Below are 13,600 nucleotides of genomic sequence, written 5' to 3' on the forward strand. Positions count from 1 at the left end.
TTTTTTTTAATATGAACCCCTTTTTAGTTAATTTAGCAAGGTTCTGACACCATGTAGTATTTGTGATTTTATTTGAAGGTTTTTAATTTGGTTTTCTGTGTTTCCTCCCCAAGGTGGCACTGATAATTTAATCTCACTTTCTTTGAAAGTTCCTGTGCTTGGTAGGCTTTGCCATCCCCCATTCCAGGAAAGTGTAGAGGGGCTTCAGGATGTCCTAGAGTGGGGGGAAAAACTTTTGCATTTCTGAGCATCCTGCATTCCCCATTCAAGCCCTTGTGTCATGAAGCTTTTAGTCTCTTTGGTGATATTGCAGAAGGTAGCATGCATTTAAGGAGGTTAAAATTGTGCTGTTAACAGACAACTTTCCAGGTTGTGTTTTCACTTCTGTTCTATGTGTCCAAATTCTTGCATTAAAAAGAAAGACCCACAAAGAAATGCTTGACCATTCAAAGCAAATGCTTCCTTGCAAACAGAAATAAAAAACAACACAGATGAACCCTAAATGTGTTTGTTCCTCTCCCACCTCCAATTCCTCATAATTCTGGATCTTTACTTGTGATTTTGAAAGGTGTCTTTGATCCATTGCTGTTATTCTGTGTAATGTGGCCAGTGCTGTCCCTCCAGCCAGGAAGACTATTGATTAGACCAGTGAAATTGGTTTTTGAAAGGCACATTGAGCCCAGTAAAGGATTTTTGTTGAAAGTGAAATTTTGGATGATATTCAAAGCCTCTCCTGGAAAACTTCCCACTTGCATGGTCCGAGCTACCTGTGATATCCCAGCATGGGTGAGGACAGTTATCTTATTGTTAAGAAAATTATTTTTCTGTCTGTATAACAAAACTAGTCACTTGCTGTGATAACTGTTGTCTTTCAGCTAGAAAACATGAGAATGTCCCAGCCCTCTGGATTATCTTGTATTCAGCCTGATGAGTAAGCGTATCTGCTCTTATTATTCTTTCCATAAAATTAAAGAAATTATGGAGCTTAAGGCTGTTGCTAATGAATCAATTTTAATTTACAGGCTCAAATAAAATCCGCATTAAGGCTGACAAACTGTAGCTTCAGGTAAACATGAAGCATTTCCACTGCAGACCTAAATGAATTCTGTGCTGCATGTCTCAGCTTCTGCCAGAAGAGCAGGAGGGTCAGGGGTCCCATTTCATGTCAGAGGATGCAGAATCCTCAAGAAAATAGATGCAGTGTTCTAGCCCTTAGGAAGTCTCTTTCTGGCATGCAAAAGCAGAAAAAACAAAAACTAATAATATTTCTCTCTTGTTTTTTTTTTTTTTTTTTTTTTTGTGTTTTTTTTTTTTTTTTGTTTGTTTGTTTTTTGGGTTTTTTTGTTTGTTTGTTGTTTTTTTTCTTTAAACAAACAAAGAAGCAGAAGATTTTTCCCTATAGAATCAATGTTTGCTAAATATTTTTGCATCACCAATTGTACATTAAAGGTGTTTGTCCCATTAAATCAGAGGCAAATTTGGGTTTCTACACATGCACAAGTCAGTCACCCATGGACCTGTATATGCCTCAGGAAGGGCAGCTTGCAGAACCCAACCTCTGTGTGTGCTCTTAAGATGAAAGATGCTTACTGCAGCAGGCAGGGTCAGTTCCTTCTGTCTTCTTCGTGGAGAACAAGCTTTTTGGAACAAGTACCTCATTTCAGGAGGTGCATCCATGCTGGGCAGAATGATGGAATAAAGCTTAGCCATGTGTGCCTAATGTAAGGGTGTTATCTTGTGAATGATCAGACTGGGAAGTTTCTCTAACAGGCCTTGTATGAAAACATTATTTTGGTTTTTAGACAGCTTATTTGGTGATTTTTTTTTTCCTCCCACTCAAGTGTTGCTGTTTCTAGTTTTTGCTTTGACTTAAGGAGTATTTTACAAGATAACTGGTTTTGTGGGAACACTTGATAAAAATGTTGCAAAACATATTGTTATGTCTGCTATAAAACATGCAATGATTATTTTTTGTCATCACTGTTGGTTTAGTCCTTGCATTTTGTTTGTGAGGATGCTGGTATTAAAGAAATACCTCCTGGAGGGGAAGGGTTGTGCCACCATGCCTCTTCTCTTTTGCTAATAAGCTGATGAAGATGTCAGTTTGCCATCAGCCTCTGTGTGCTCAGTGCTGAGCTTCCCCAGGTGATGCTGAAGTCCTGGCTCCTGCAGCTTTTTGATACTTCAGGGGTCACCCAGCTTCTTGACCTGTCCTTCTGTCTGGCCTGTTTTCTGACTCTCATCCTTGTTGCTTTCCAGATGCAGTAATCGGACCCAGTGTGCGGTTGTTGCCGGCCCTGATGTGTTCCCAGACCCGTGCCCCGGGACGTACAAGTACCTGGAAGTGCAGTATGAGTGTGTCCCTTACAGTATGTATCCTGATATATTTGCACTTGTTATTTCAGTAGAGATTTATTGTGGAGATTGGGACGGCCTTGAGCTTGTCTCTTGCTGCTCAAGGGCGAGTAAAGCAGACCATGTGCATCATATGAGACTGAGCTGATAAGATATGAAAAATGGTTCTCTGTGTCAGGTTTGTGCTTAGGTTAAAAATATCCTAATAATGTCTCCCATGTTGTACAGCATAACAGTGACACATCATATTTTGGAAAACACTTGGGAAACCCCATTAGAGAAAGGAGACCAGAGGAGTGAAGCACTATTGCTGGCTTACAGCTTCTCTTTACAGAGGTTTATGCTTGTAATCATACAGCAGTGTGCTTTGACTGACCTATATCCAAGTAATCGGTGGCATTTGATAAGTGCCTTAAATACAGTATTGTATCACCAAGGAGGTAGCAAGCTATTGTTTTGGGTAATTTGATTTTTGATGGTAGAAAAATACTAATTTATAAGCTTCTGACGTTACGAAGGCAAATTACAGGCAAACCATTCAGACTGAATTTTTGAGGGTAGAAAGCCAGTCACCTTAGATGACAGCAATATGTGCCAAGCGGGAAATTCAGAGCTACAAAACATTGTGTACCTCAGAATTTGCTTTCTGTAGAAACCAAATTGTTACATGCAGTTAAGGCCCTACTGCCAAAAAGAGCGTACCTGAAAAAGGAAATAGCAATGATAACAGGAGAAGTGCACTTTTTTATTAACAGTTGTAGAGACCTGAGTGGTGAATAACAGCGCTATTTCCAGGTTTTCTGTTTGAGCAGGGCAAAGCTTATTGTAGCACACCTCTTAAAATAATAAAGCAGGTATGGGAATGTGAGCTTTCAACCCACGGTGTTGTACTGAGAGCGCAGCAGGAGGCATCAATCTGCTGAAACCCAGAGTTTGGCTCGAGGACTAAGACCATCTTTGTTGCCTCAAGCGTGGGCTGCAGGAGAGCAGACGTGGCTGAGCAATGGCAGGCACCCTGTCCAGAGGGGAAACAAGAGTTTATAACCCCTGGGGTGGTCCCCATCCCCCAGGCAGGAGGTGGCCACCTGCCTGCTGCCACAGCCTGGAAAGACTGTGTGGTGTTTGGTTTCTGTGAAACTCCAAGACCACCTCTCTGAGTAAAGGGGACCTCTCTGTTGAGGAACTGGGATACTCTGCTGGCAGCAGTCTCAGTGTGTCCATATTTGATTTTTCTAAACAAAACTGTGAAGCTTCTAAATGCAGTGATGGAATGCTTTTTTATGAGGTGAGCTATTAAACTCATGGAAAGATTGACATCAGGGCTTAGGATCTACCCTGTGAAGCAGAATATACTCCAAATTATATTTTAGAGTTATTCCACTCTAAATGAGGCTTTTCATTTCAGAAGCAACACTGTGCATGGAAAGGGTTAGGGAAGATTGGTTTCAACTTATCACAGCAGGTTGTATTTCCCTGTGATTTATGATTTGCATGAGGGTATGCTGTTCTCTCCAGAGACTGGGCTGGTAAAGCAGTAGTCATTACCTGGTACCCCTCCACAGCCTTTGTTGCACATAAAACAAAGAGGAATAGTGGTGCCTTGTGAGAAAGGCAATATGTCAGTATTACACCCCAAAGTGTTAATGGGCCCTGTGTACAAGAAGTAGAATAACTCTTGTGAGAGGTTGCTCAAAAATAAATGTACAGTAGGGATTGAGTGTTTTTAATGATCTGAATGTAGGGAGGAGAAGGATGACAACTGACATGCTGCTTTTGCAATTAAGGTAGGAGCTTTGATGGCTGTTTCCTCCAGTTCTTTATGAATCAAATATAGGGCCTCTGTAAGCAGAGTTAGGGAGGGAAGACAAAGGGCAAGCACATGCTAAAATAGGGTCCGGTCTTCTGAGGTTGTTGTTGTGTGTTACTTAGGAAATTTTGGGTCAAATCCTCATGTGTTGTTACTTAGTGTAGCACCAGTGAACTAAGTTGTGTTTAGGCAAACTGTGTCCCTTGGTATGCTGACATGGAGTGGGAAACCTAGAGCTCCATTTTATTATTCTCCTGCCTCAGTCTCTGCCTGGCTTTGTTGCTGGCTCTCTTTCTTCCCTCAGAATTGTCAGACGAACTTGGTAGATGTTCCCCACCTGGGCCCCACGAGTGTCCCATAAGTGAAAGCCATCCAATCAATGGGGAAGGTTTCAGCTCTGGGCAAGTAGGTCAGCAAAGGCATGTCTGGACCAAAGCCACTCCTGGTGGATGAAATCTGTTCCTTCATTTCTGCCCTGTTGTTGTCAGAGGTCAGTTCTTGTCACTGAGCCCACATGCCTCAGCCCCTGTGCAGCCAGCCTTTGGTGAGTGGTGGGGTCTGCCATATGGCCATCTGCTAAAGGAACACCTCGGTTGCATAATAAAGGAATTAATAGTTCAGCAGGCAGTTGTACTTGTGGGCAATTCCAGCTTGCCTTTGTCTGGTTGGATGGGTTACTCCTCACAGTTTCAAATTATTCTTCATGGACAGAGAGTGGGTTTACCCAAGTGTTGGCTGAGCAGCAGAAGGGAGGGTGTGCATCTCGAGAGGAGAGGGTTTGGGAGTCATCTCTAACAAATGTTGTTAGGACTGACCTTAGGCACTTGTGCTCAGTATAGTGCTAGTGTATATGCTCCCCCAAAGAAAAAATATGGAAGATTTAAAACTCCATTTGTTAATTTGCTTCTCTTGAGATTTTATTATTTATTTCTAGAGGAAATGTTCTCCCTTTCCTCTCAGATGGGGGAAATCCAAGTGTCCTCTGTGAGTGCAGTTCATATATTTTAAAATGTCCTTTACATTACGCCACACACTGCATTCCTGTGTGTTCACTAGATACCCCTGACAAGGAGTTTTATGAGGCTACAGTTACTCTCACCATGAAACGAGATGAGTGATGATTATGCAGATAGCCCAGTCCTCTCCTCATAATTCCTGATCCTGTAGTTGCTTTATTGGGTAGCTAAAGCCTTCTACTAGAATGGACAGTCATTCCAGGACAGCTGGGTTTCTTAGGTTGCCCTCTGACAGTGAAAAGTAGGTGATATCAGCAGATAAAAAGATAGCAGACCTAATTTGTCAGGCTTCAGTGGCATCAGTTGTCCTATTTTTCTGGTATCAGAAAAAAATCATCCAAATAATTTTGTCTTTCTCAAACCAGGCCTTAGCATGTGGCATGTATTGCTCTTAACACTTGCTTTAGGTACTGCCCCATTTCTTCTGAAATATTTAATTTACTACTCCAGTTTCCTTAAATTGAATTTGCTTTTAATAATTACTGACCAAGAGAGCTTTTCCGTGGTTTTCAACTGAATATGTACTACTGCAAACCTGCAGTCTGCCATTGCCAGAGCTGTGGACATGTTTCATTGTGGAGAGGTGACTGAGCTGTTTTGTGCTATGTGTGAATATGAGAAACCTGACGTGGTGATGTTCAGTGGTGGTTGATCCAGTACACTGTTGTTTCCTACTGCATTCCTTCCCTCTGCCCTTCTCCCTTTACAGAGCAGAGTTAAATGGGTAATGGAAACAGCAGTGGTGGAGGTGGTTTTGTAAAGCTGGGTCAACACTCTCATTGCAGAAACACTTCACTATCATCTTCTGGTGCTTGTACAATCCTGTTGTCATGGTGCCAGTACATCTAGGAGTGAATTTTTCTTATTTCACCTTTTTAATGTGCTAAAGGCCTTCCTGTTTTACTCATGAGCCAGCGCAGAAAGCAGACGAGTGTTTTAGCCAAAGCTGTATACATGAGACCAGTGGCCAGCAAGAGAGCCCAGTTTTGCAGGAGCAGCGGTGTTGGGAGAGCTGCCCCTCTCATCAGACACGTTTTCTATCAACAACATGAGAAACCCAAACCCACCCTTTGGTTTTTGCTAATGCTGCCTCTGTGTGTATGTGACACCTGGCAGCTCAAGCCATCCATGTTTTAGTAGTTCTGCAGGTGTTTTGGAGAAGGAGGAATGGAGTGAACAACCCAGTTGAGGCTCCCTTTTCTCTCTCAAGCACGTGTGCTCCGCAGGACATGGCAGTGGCACTGCCCTTCATGGGTGGCACTTCAGATCAGAAGAGGGGGAAATTCCAGCATGTGAGCAGCTATCACCACTGGCTCAGACTGAAATTTGGGGATTGTCTGTGTTTGGTTTTTATTTGGGTTTTGAAAGTGGTATGAGTTGAAAGCACCAGAGGTATTTTCAAATGCTTTCTTCTCTTCATTTCCCTGAAGAGACAACCTTACAGGCTCCTGAGGATCCAGCACAGTGTTGAAAAGAGGATTTAGGTGTATCTGAGTCAGATTTACCTTCAGTTTATCCTGAGCTCCCAGTTCTCTTAGGCTCTAGATTTTGGAGGTCACAGAATAACTTGTGCACTGTTGTCCTTCAGAAGCAGTCTGTTTATTTTTTTTTAACAGGGAATTGGAAAATTTAAACTATGGGATAAGGCAAAGTGCCAAAAAGGTGGTGACTCAGTGAGGACAAGCCCATTGCTGCATTGATGGAAAGGATGGCAGCAGCAGGAGGGTGCCTCAGGCATGGCATATCCCACTGTGATGATAACCTGCCTCACAGCCAGGCCACCAGCCTTCCATCAGCTTTTAATATTGGGGAGATTGTTCAAAGGGATGTTTCTTGCAAGGGAAAAATGCTTATGGCTTCCAGGGAAGGATGAATTGTTCTTTCTTTCCATTCTGTTTCTTTCTGTGTGGGCTAATGTGAAGGCACCACTCATCTCTGGTGCTTACAGAGAATTTTCTCCTTCTTTAATACTAACAAGAGGAAGGGAGGGAAAAAAAAAAACAACCCAGCACATGAGCATATTTTATCCTTTTTTTCTTTTTAAACATGGAACCTGAAATCACATTTCCCAGTTGCTGTAGTGATGGAAGAAAAGGTCATAGCCTTGCTAGAAATATTCCTTTTATTGCTGATAGAAGAGTAGATGGGCTCACGTATCAATAAAAGTGAGGGATGGTAAGTGTGGTGTGGGAACAGAATTCAATAAAGTTTTATTGTATCACAAGTGGACTGAAGTGCATTTAAAAACATTAAATGAAGGTGCACAATATCTGCTCTGCTGGACCTTAGGGCCAGTGAATAGACAGATAATTGAATAATGACATTTTTAAGAGAATACAAGCACTAGAAAGCAAACTGATATTTTCATAGCTCTAAGATTGCTGGTAGAAAGGGAGAGAGAAGGGGGAAGATGGGACAAAATTGCAATCTGAAAACAGTTTAATGAGACCACTTTTCCCAAGAATACAGTTCTTAATTATTTCTGGAGTGCTGTAAGGCCATTATGTGGCCTCTAGGCTTTCCCTCTGTGTTTTCTTGCTGCCTTCTCCAGCGGCAGAGAAGCAGTGTTTGCCCACTGAGAGCAGTGCTGTGTTTTGTTAAACAAATGGACTTGCAGCTTCTCTGTTTTCTTTTGCCCTGGGTTTTTGTGTTTGCTTTGTTTTTGTTTTCTCCCAAGAGAATTTGGTCCCTCAAGGCCCAGCAGGGAAAATGGCAAATGTTCCCAAGGGATTAAGCCTGACTGTTGGCATTTTGGCCGGTAATAAGTGAATTCCCTCCTGAAGCCAGGCCTCCTTTGTTATATTTGTTAAATATATTATTTTTGTGCATGGCTTGGGAAGAATAAGTAAAACCAAAGAAAAAACAAACAAGAAAACCCCCAAACCAAAAACCCAATAGCAGGCATAACTATCCATTATGATTATTTCTGAGCAGAGAATCTTTGTCTTCTGCTGACAAATTGCCTTTCTCCAATGCTTACAATTTCCTGGCATTGCAGTCCAAAAACCCTATGCTTTTTTGTACTCACTGAAATTCCCAGCTTTGCTTGCTAGTTTGTTGTTTTTTGGATTTTTTTTTTTTTTTTAAATCCAGAGAGGCAGAAATAAAGAATATATTGCTTCCCTTATCAGTCTTCTTTTCCTGTGTGTTTGTGGGGAGAGTGCACCTACCCAACAGCCCATTGCAAAGCACTCTTAAGTTAAAATAACCTGATGTTATGGGCCTTTGCAAACCTGCAGGCTGACCTCTCTGAATAGGTTTATGCAGGCTGACCTCTCTGAATAGTTTTATGCATAATGTTCAAGAAGGAAGGAAAGCTAAGAGCTAGGGAAATAAAGTAATTTGAAAACTCGAAGTAGCCTGATACAGAAATGGCAACATGGTTAATTTTTGATATGAGTTTGGCTTAAAATAAGGAAGTTAGGTGGTTTCCAGTGTGTCTGTAATGCATACTGGTTTGAAGGTCTGCTGTCAGCAGGAACATCATGGATTTCCTTGTGGGGAGAAGTTGGATACAGGTTAGGCAATCTCCATGGTAGGAAGGCCATCACTATCTGGTGCATCTCTGAGTTCCAGCATGTTTCTATGAAAAGCCAGCTCCTGCTGGCTCCTGTCATCTCTGTCCTTTCCTCTAGCTATTGTGACACTTCTTCATGTCTTCCACCCGTGCCAGCATGAGCCTTTTTATGAAAAGTAATTTTTTTCTCTTGCTCTCTCCTGAGTGTTTAGCGGATTACCTCCTGAACCAGCTAAACTAGTCCCAGGCTTTAAGTATTGAAATGCCTCCATGCACTGATGCATTCTGTCTTTAAAACATGCATTGGTTCTGGAAATCTCCACGAACAACAGGTTTTGCTCCCATATGCCTTGGAGTTGCACAAGCTCTCTTTATCAGAAAAGTCACCACAGTGCTGTGTTTAACTCCTTTAGGTCTGAGATGCTGCAGTGGATGAGAGCTGGAGTGTGTTACAGCCTGGGCAACCTATGAACTTCTCAGATGATCATGGGATGCTTGATTGCACATTTGTTGATATTTTTATTATATTTTTAAGCTTCTACAGCTGGGAGAAATTGTTTCTTTTTTTTTTTTTTTTTTTAAGAATATAAAAAGGTTTCTGTGGTAGAGCACAAGAGGCAAAATTCACATCTCTCCCCACCATCACCTCACTCTCAGAAAATTTGCAGTGTGGAGACCCAGACTTTAAGTAAGTCAAAGAATTTAGTGTAGGTCTGTTATGTGTTTCTCACATAGGCTGTTTTTCTTGATATAGAGCCCTGTCAGTTCTCCTGAGGGCCTCTATAACTGGTTTATTATGGAAGTTGAAGGTGGAAAACTGTGATGCGTAGTGTAAGTTATTTTATGAAGATTATGAATATAAGGGGGTAACTTAGTTCCCTGTGTGATTTCCATGCACTATTTATTCCTTTCCAATCCTGACCCGTAACAGCTGAATTTTTAGTGTGAAAGTGTATGGGTTTGGTTTAATTCTACTCATTTAAACTAAACTGTGCTTAAAATCTTTCAATCTGTTGCTCAACTGCCTTTGGCCTTTGAGTCTGAAACAGAGGCCATTAAATTGTAGGGAAACTTTCTTTCAGTGTTAGCAAACTTGGGGTCAGGTTCCTGATGGACCTGAGGCTGTCTGAATTTGTTAGTTTTTGCAGAAACTCACCTTTGTCACACCCATTTCTAGCATAGTAAAGAACTGATACTGTGTCATCCAAAAAGGGAATTGTAGGCAATAGTGCACAGAAAGAAGAATGAAAATATGGGATATTCTTCAATAAAGTAATAGCCTGCAGTCCTCCCATCTTTTCAGCTGATGGTTCCATATCTAAATAATGAAACATCTTTCCAGTATCTGAAATAGATTTGTGCTACCTTAATAAAGATGCTGACAAAACCTAGCAGCCTGACCCCTGCAAAACCTTTTCTGGAGCACCAATGAGAAGAACCCCACTGGCTTTAGGTCATCTGCACCAAGCTGTGTTTTTCAACTCTTTCTGACATGATGCTTGTAGATATTTGCCACCAATTTGCTGTCTAAGCATGACCCCCCACTTCCCAACTGTCTCTGAATAATTATGTCATCATTAAGGGAAAGACATATTTCTTCCCATTTTTAATAAACTATTGCCTAAATTGTGCCATTATGCCAAGCACCCTCTGGAGACATTGATATGGATTTCATATGTTTTATAACAGATCTTCATGGAAAAAATATTTATATTTCCAGGTTTTATTCCTATTTTCCTTTAATTTCTCTTACAATAAGTATTGCAAAGGTTTCTTTCATTGGTGCAAGCAGCGTAAGGAGATTAAGACCATCCTTGCCAGGTGCTATTATAAATCCACAAAAGAAATGAAATACATTTATTGGGTTTTATTCTGGCCAATAGGGAGAACAGAATATGTGTATCCAGTGGCTAAGTTGAGGATTGAAGTTCATTTCTTCTAGCACATGAGGGAGGAGGAGGGAGGGGGGAAATTTGAGTATATTAAGGCAAATCCCTTTAGTGTATGAAAGACGAAAACGCATCTTTCCAGATCTAAAAATACAACTTTGTTGAGTTTCTTTATATTAAAAGGGCTCCCAGGAAGAGAGCCAAATGCATCTGAATGTATTACTTCTTTCCCTCATTTCCTCCACTTTTCTTCCTAACAACATTTCCAGTCAACTTTTAACAATATCGGCCTGCATGAAACCACAGTGGTTGTATGCACCTCAACTCTGGCAAAGGAGACAACATGGACTGCATAGTATTTGATTTTTGTTAGCTTCTGTTTCCAAGAGGAGTAAAATGGAGGAATTGTGGAAGACTAAGGCAAAAGGGCCTTCCCGAGGGTATCCTTTTGAAAAACAAAACACCCAACAAAATCCTGCAACTTATTTCTGGAGGTTTCTTATCTAAAAATAGTCATGGCATGTCATTTACCTGGGCTGATTGCCAGACTCTGCAGAAATGTTCTAAAGGGCTTTTCGAGGTGTGTCTTTTTTTGGGTTGGGGGGTTGGGGTAAAGGGGTGGGGAGTGGAATTATGACCAATTCAGATTAGAAAAGATTTATTCCAGTTGATTTCACAGATGGATGTATTGCTGAGGGTCTAAACTAATCTCCTCCTCCAAAGTCCTTTTTCACTCCATGGGTAACTTAAAAATGTCTAATGTAGTTTTAAAAAATGCCTTAATCTCATTTATCTTTAATTTCTCTGTTCCGCTCTACAAGCCCACATAAAAAGATTTACAGTGGGTATTTATCCCTTCCAATATCAAAAGCAAATTCCCTTCCAGATCTCAATTTTCACTGATAATCCTCAGAGATGTATAATTTTAATTTACCTTGCAGATGACGTCTACCTGGTTTCTCTCTCTGCTTTTATTGAAGGTATTATTCAGCTGCACCTCATTAACTCTGGTTTGTTTTTTGGTTTTTGGGGTTTTTTTTCTCTCCTTTCTTGTGTGTGTTGAACAGTGTCTGTGAGTGGAACTATTGTCTTGTCCTTTGCTGGAGTGCACATGCTGGTGCAGCTGGAGCTGGCATGTCACCATGTAATCCAGCTGAGTCCTTTCTTTTTATCCCAGGAGAGGCAGCGTTGGGGCCTTGTCCTTTTTATTTCTTTAAAAATTAATAATCTCACATTTTTCCATTTCATCCCTTACAATGGTTTGCAGGACCACACAGATGCACACTCACCCACCTGAAAGCTTCCAAAACCTCAGATGTTCAGATCTGCAAAATAATGGTTCTACTAAACAGAACAGGAACTATTGTGCTCTTGGGATTTTGAAAATGAGTCTATTATATTTAGGTGCCCTAATGAAAGCTGAGCTTCCCTGGAAATCTACCTTTAATGTCTGTATAGGAAACACTCTGGCGTCATTCCACCTATGTTACTATTTAAAGCAGAAAATTGTGCATTTAAGTGCTATTCTGAATGCAGCCCTAAAAGATGGTTCCACATTTCTGCAGCAAAACTGAAGGGGTGGAAGGAATGTAAAGTCCATGGAGCAAATGCAGACTTGAGCTTGAGTATTTGACTTTGAAAAGAAAAGTCAGGAAACACTGTATAGATGGTGTTGGAGATATTTTTTTATTAGTAAGACGTGGCTGAAAACATTGAAATTGTAAGATAAATGAGTTTCATAGTCTAGCCTCATGTGGGAAAGCAGAATGGAGTGTCTAGTGACTCTCTTTGGTATGAAATTACACTGTATCTCTACTGGTGGTCTTTTCCTTATCACAGGCTGAAATTAGTCCTGCTTCGATATAATCACATTTGTATCCTGCTGCTGCTGGGTATTTGCACTCAGGTTTGGCAGTTCCTGAAAAAGGAAAGATTGTTTCAGTCAGTAATCAGCGTGGAGCTGAAGGTGTGGAGGCAGCAGCTACTAAAATGCAGCAGAGAAAAGATGCTCCTATCCCACAGGCACACCTGAGCCAGCTCTGATGCGGACCATGGCATGAGATGCAGAGGACAAGCTGTAAAGCAGGGATAAATTTATCACGTGGGTGTTTGCACAAGGCACAGTTGTACCCCTGGTGTCACTCGGCCTTTCCCATTGGCACCACTGGGACACTCCCAGCCAGGCATGTGCTTAAAGGTTTGATGGATGTCAGCTTGTGTGTTTGCATCTTATATATGGTGTATGCAACTAACAGAAGCCTAATTTGGGGGGGTCCTTTATGTGCTCAGGCTGGGGTTTCAGAGGAGAAACAAATAGGCCTTTGTCCATTTAAAGACTTACTCAGAAGAGTGAGCATGTGCCATGTAGATTTCCAATGAAGTCAATAATTAAATATGTTCCAGATGACTCTGGTGGGGGAGGATATTAGTAATTACCAGAAAGTGACAAATCTACATTCTGTGGCTGGTACTTTGAAAACAAAAAGTCAGTGTTTCTAATAGAATCCATTAAAAATATGACCTGATTCAATTGTCATGTTTAAGTTAAAATAATGTCTTAAGTTTTGGATGGTATTTTCTGATTTTTCTTTTGAACAGTCTTAATAGAGGTATAGTAGTTGTCTTTCAGCACATGCCTTTGATGAGAGCCCACCGAAACACTTGGGAGTTTTCTTGTTGAGTTGGAGGGAATTTGGATGCAGAGAGTGAAATTGGACAGTATTTAAATCAGTGCAGCCTTGCTTATTAAACAGCATGAGTCTGAGCCTTCACATTTGGGAGAAATTTGTGGTGCAGTGATGATAATATGGAGAGATTTCCAGAGAAAAGGAAAAGCGTTTCTTTCTCAAAAAAAGGGGTCCATTCTGCCATCTTGTCTCAGAAACAAAATTAAGTGGCTAACAAAGTCTCAAACCAGTTCTAGAGTACACAAAAACAATCATTCACATTTTGCCTTGGTAAAAGGAAGGTCGATAGAGCTATGGTTTGGGCATGCAGGGAGGAGACAGGAAAGGCC

General features: G+C 41.1%; 1 protein-coding gene across 26 annotated transcripts in view; it reads left to right on the forward strand.

Moving 5' to 3' along the window:
• ADGRL3 (adhesion G protein-coupled receptor L3) overlaps positions 1–13,600 on the forward strand; it is a 489,498-nt gene that overhangs the window by 278,017 nt on the left and 197,881 nt on the right. For all 26 annotated transcript variants that reach the window (XR_010360855.1, XR_010360854.1, XM_064416867.1 and 23 more), the window contains one exon: positions 2,260–2,369. Coding sequence is in view for 24 of the 26 variants with exons in the window: in XM_064416867.1 (XP_064272937.1) it covers positions 2,260–2,369 (110 nt within the window). In the remaining 2 variants the exon portion in view is untranslated. The remainder of the gene's footprint in view (positions 1–2,259; positions 2,370–13,600) is intronic.

This window comes from Passer domesticus, chromosome 4, assembly GCF_036417665.1.
Source record: "Passer domesticus isolate bPasDom1 chromosome 4, bPasDom1.hap1, whole genome shotgun sequence".
Lineage (NCBI taxonomy): Eukaryota > Metazoa > Chordata > Aves > Passeriformes > Passeridae > Passer > Passer domesticus.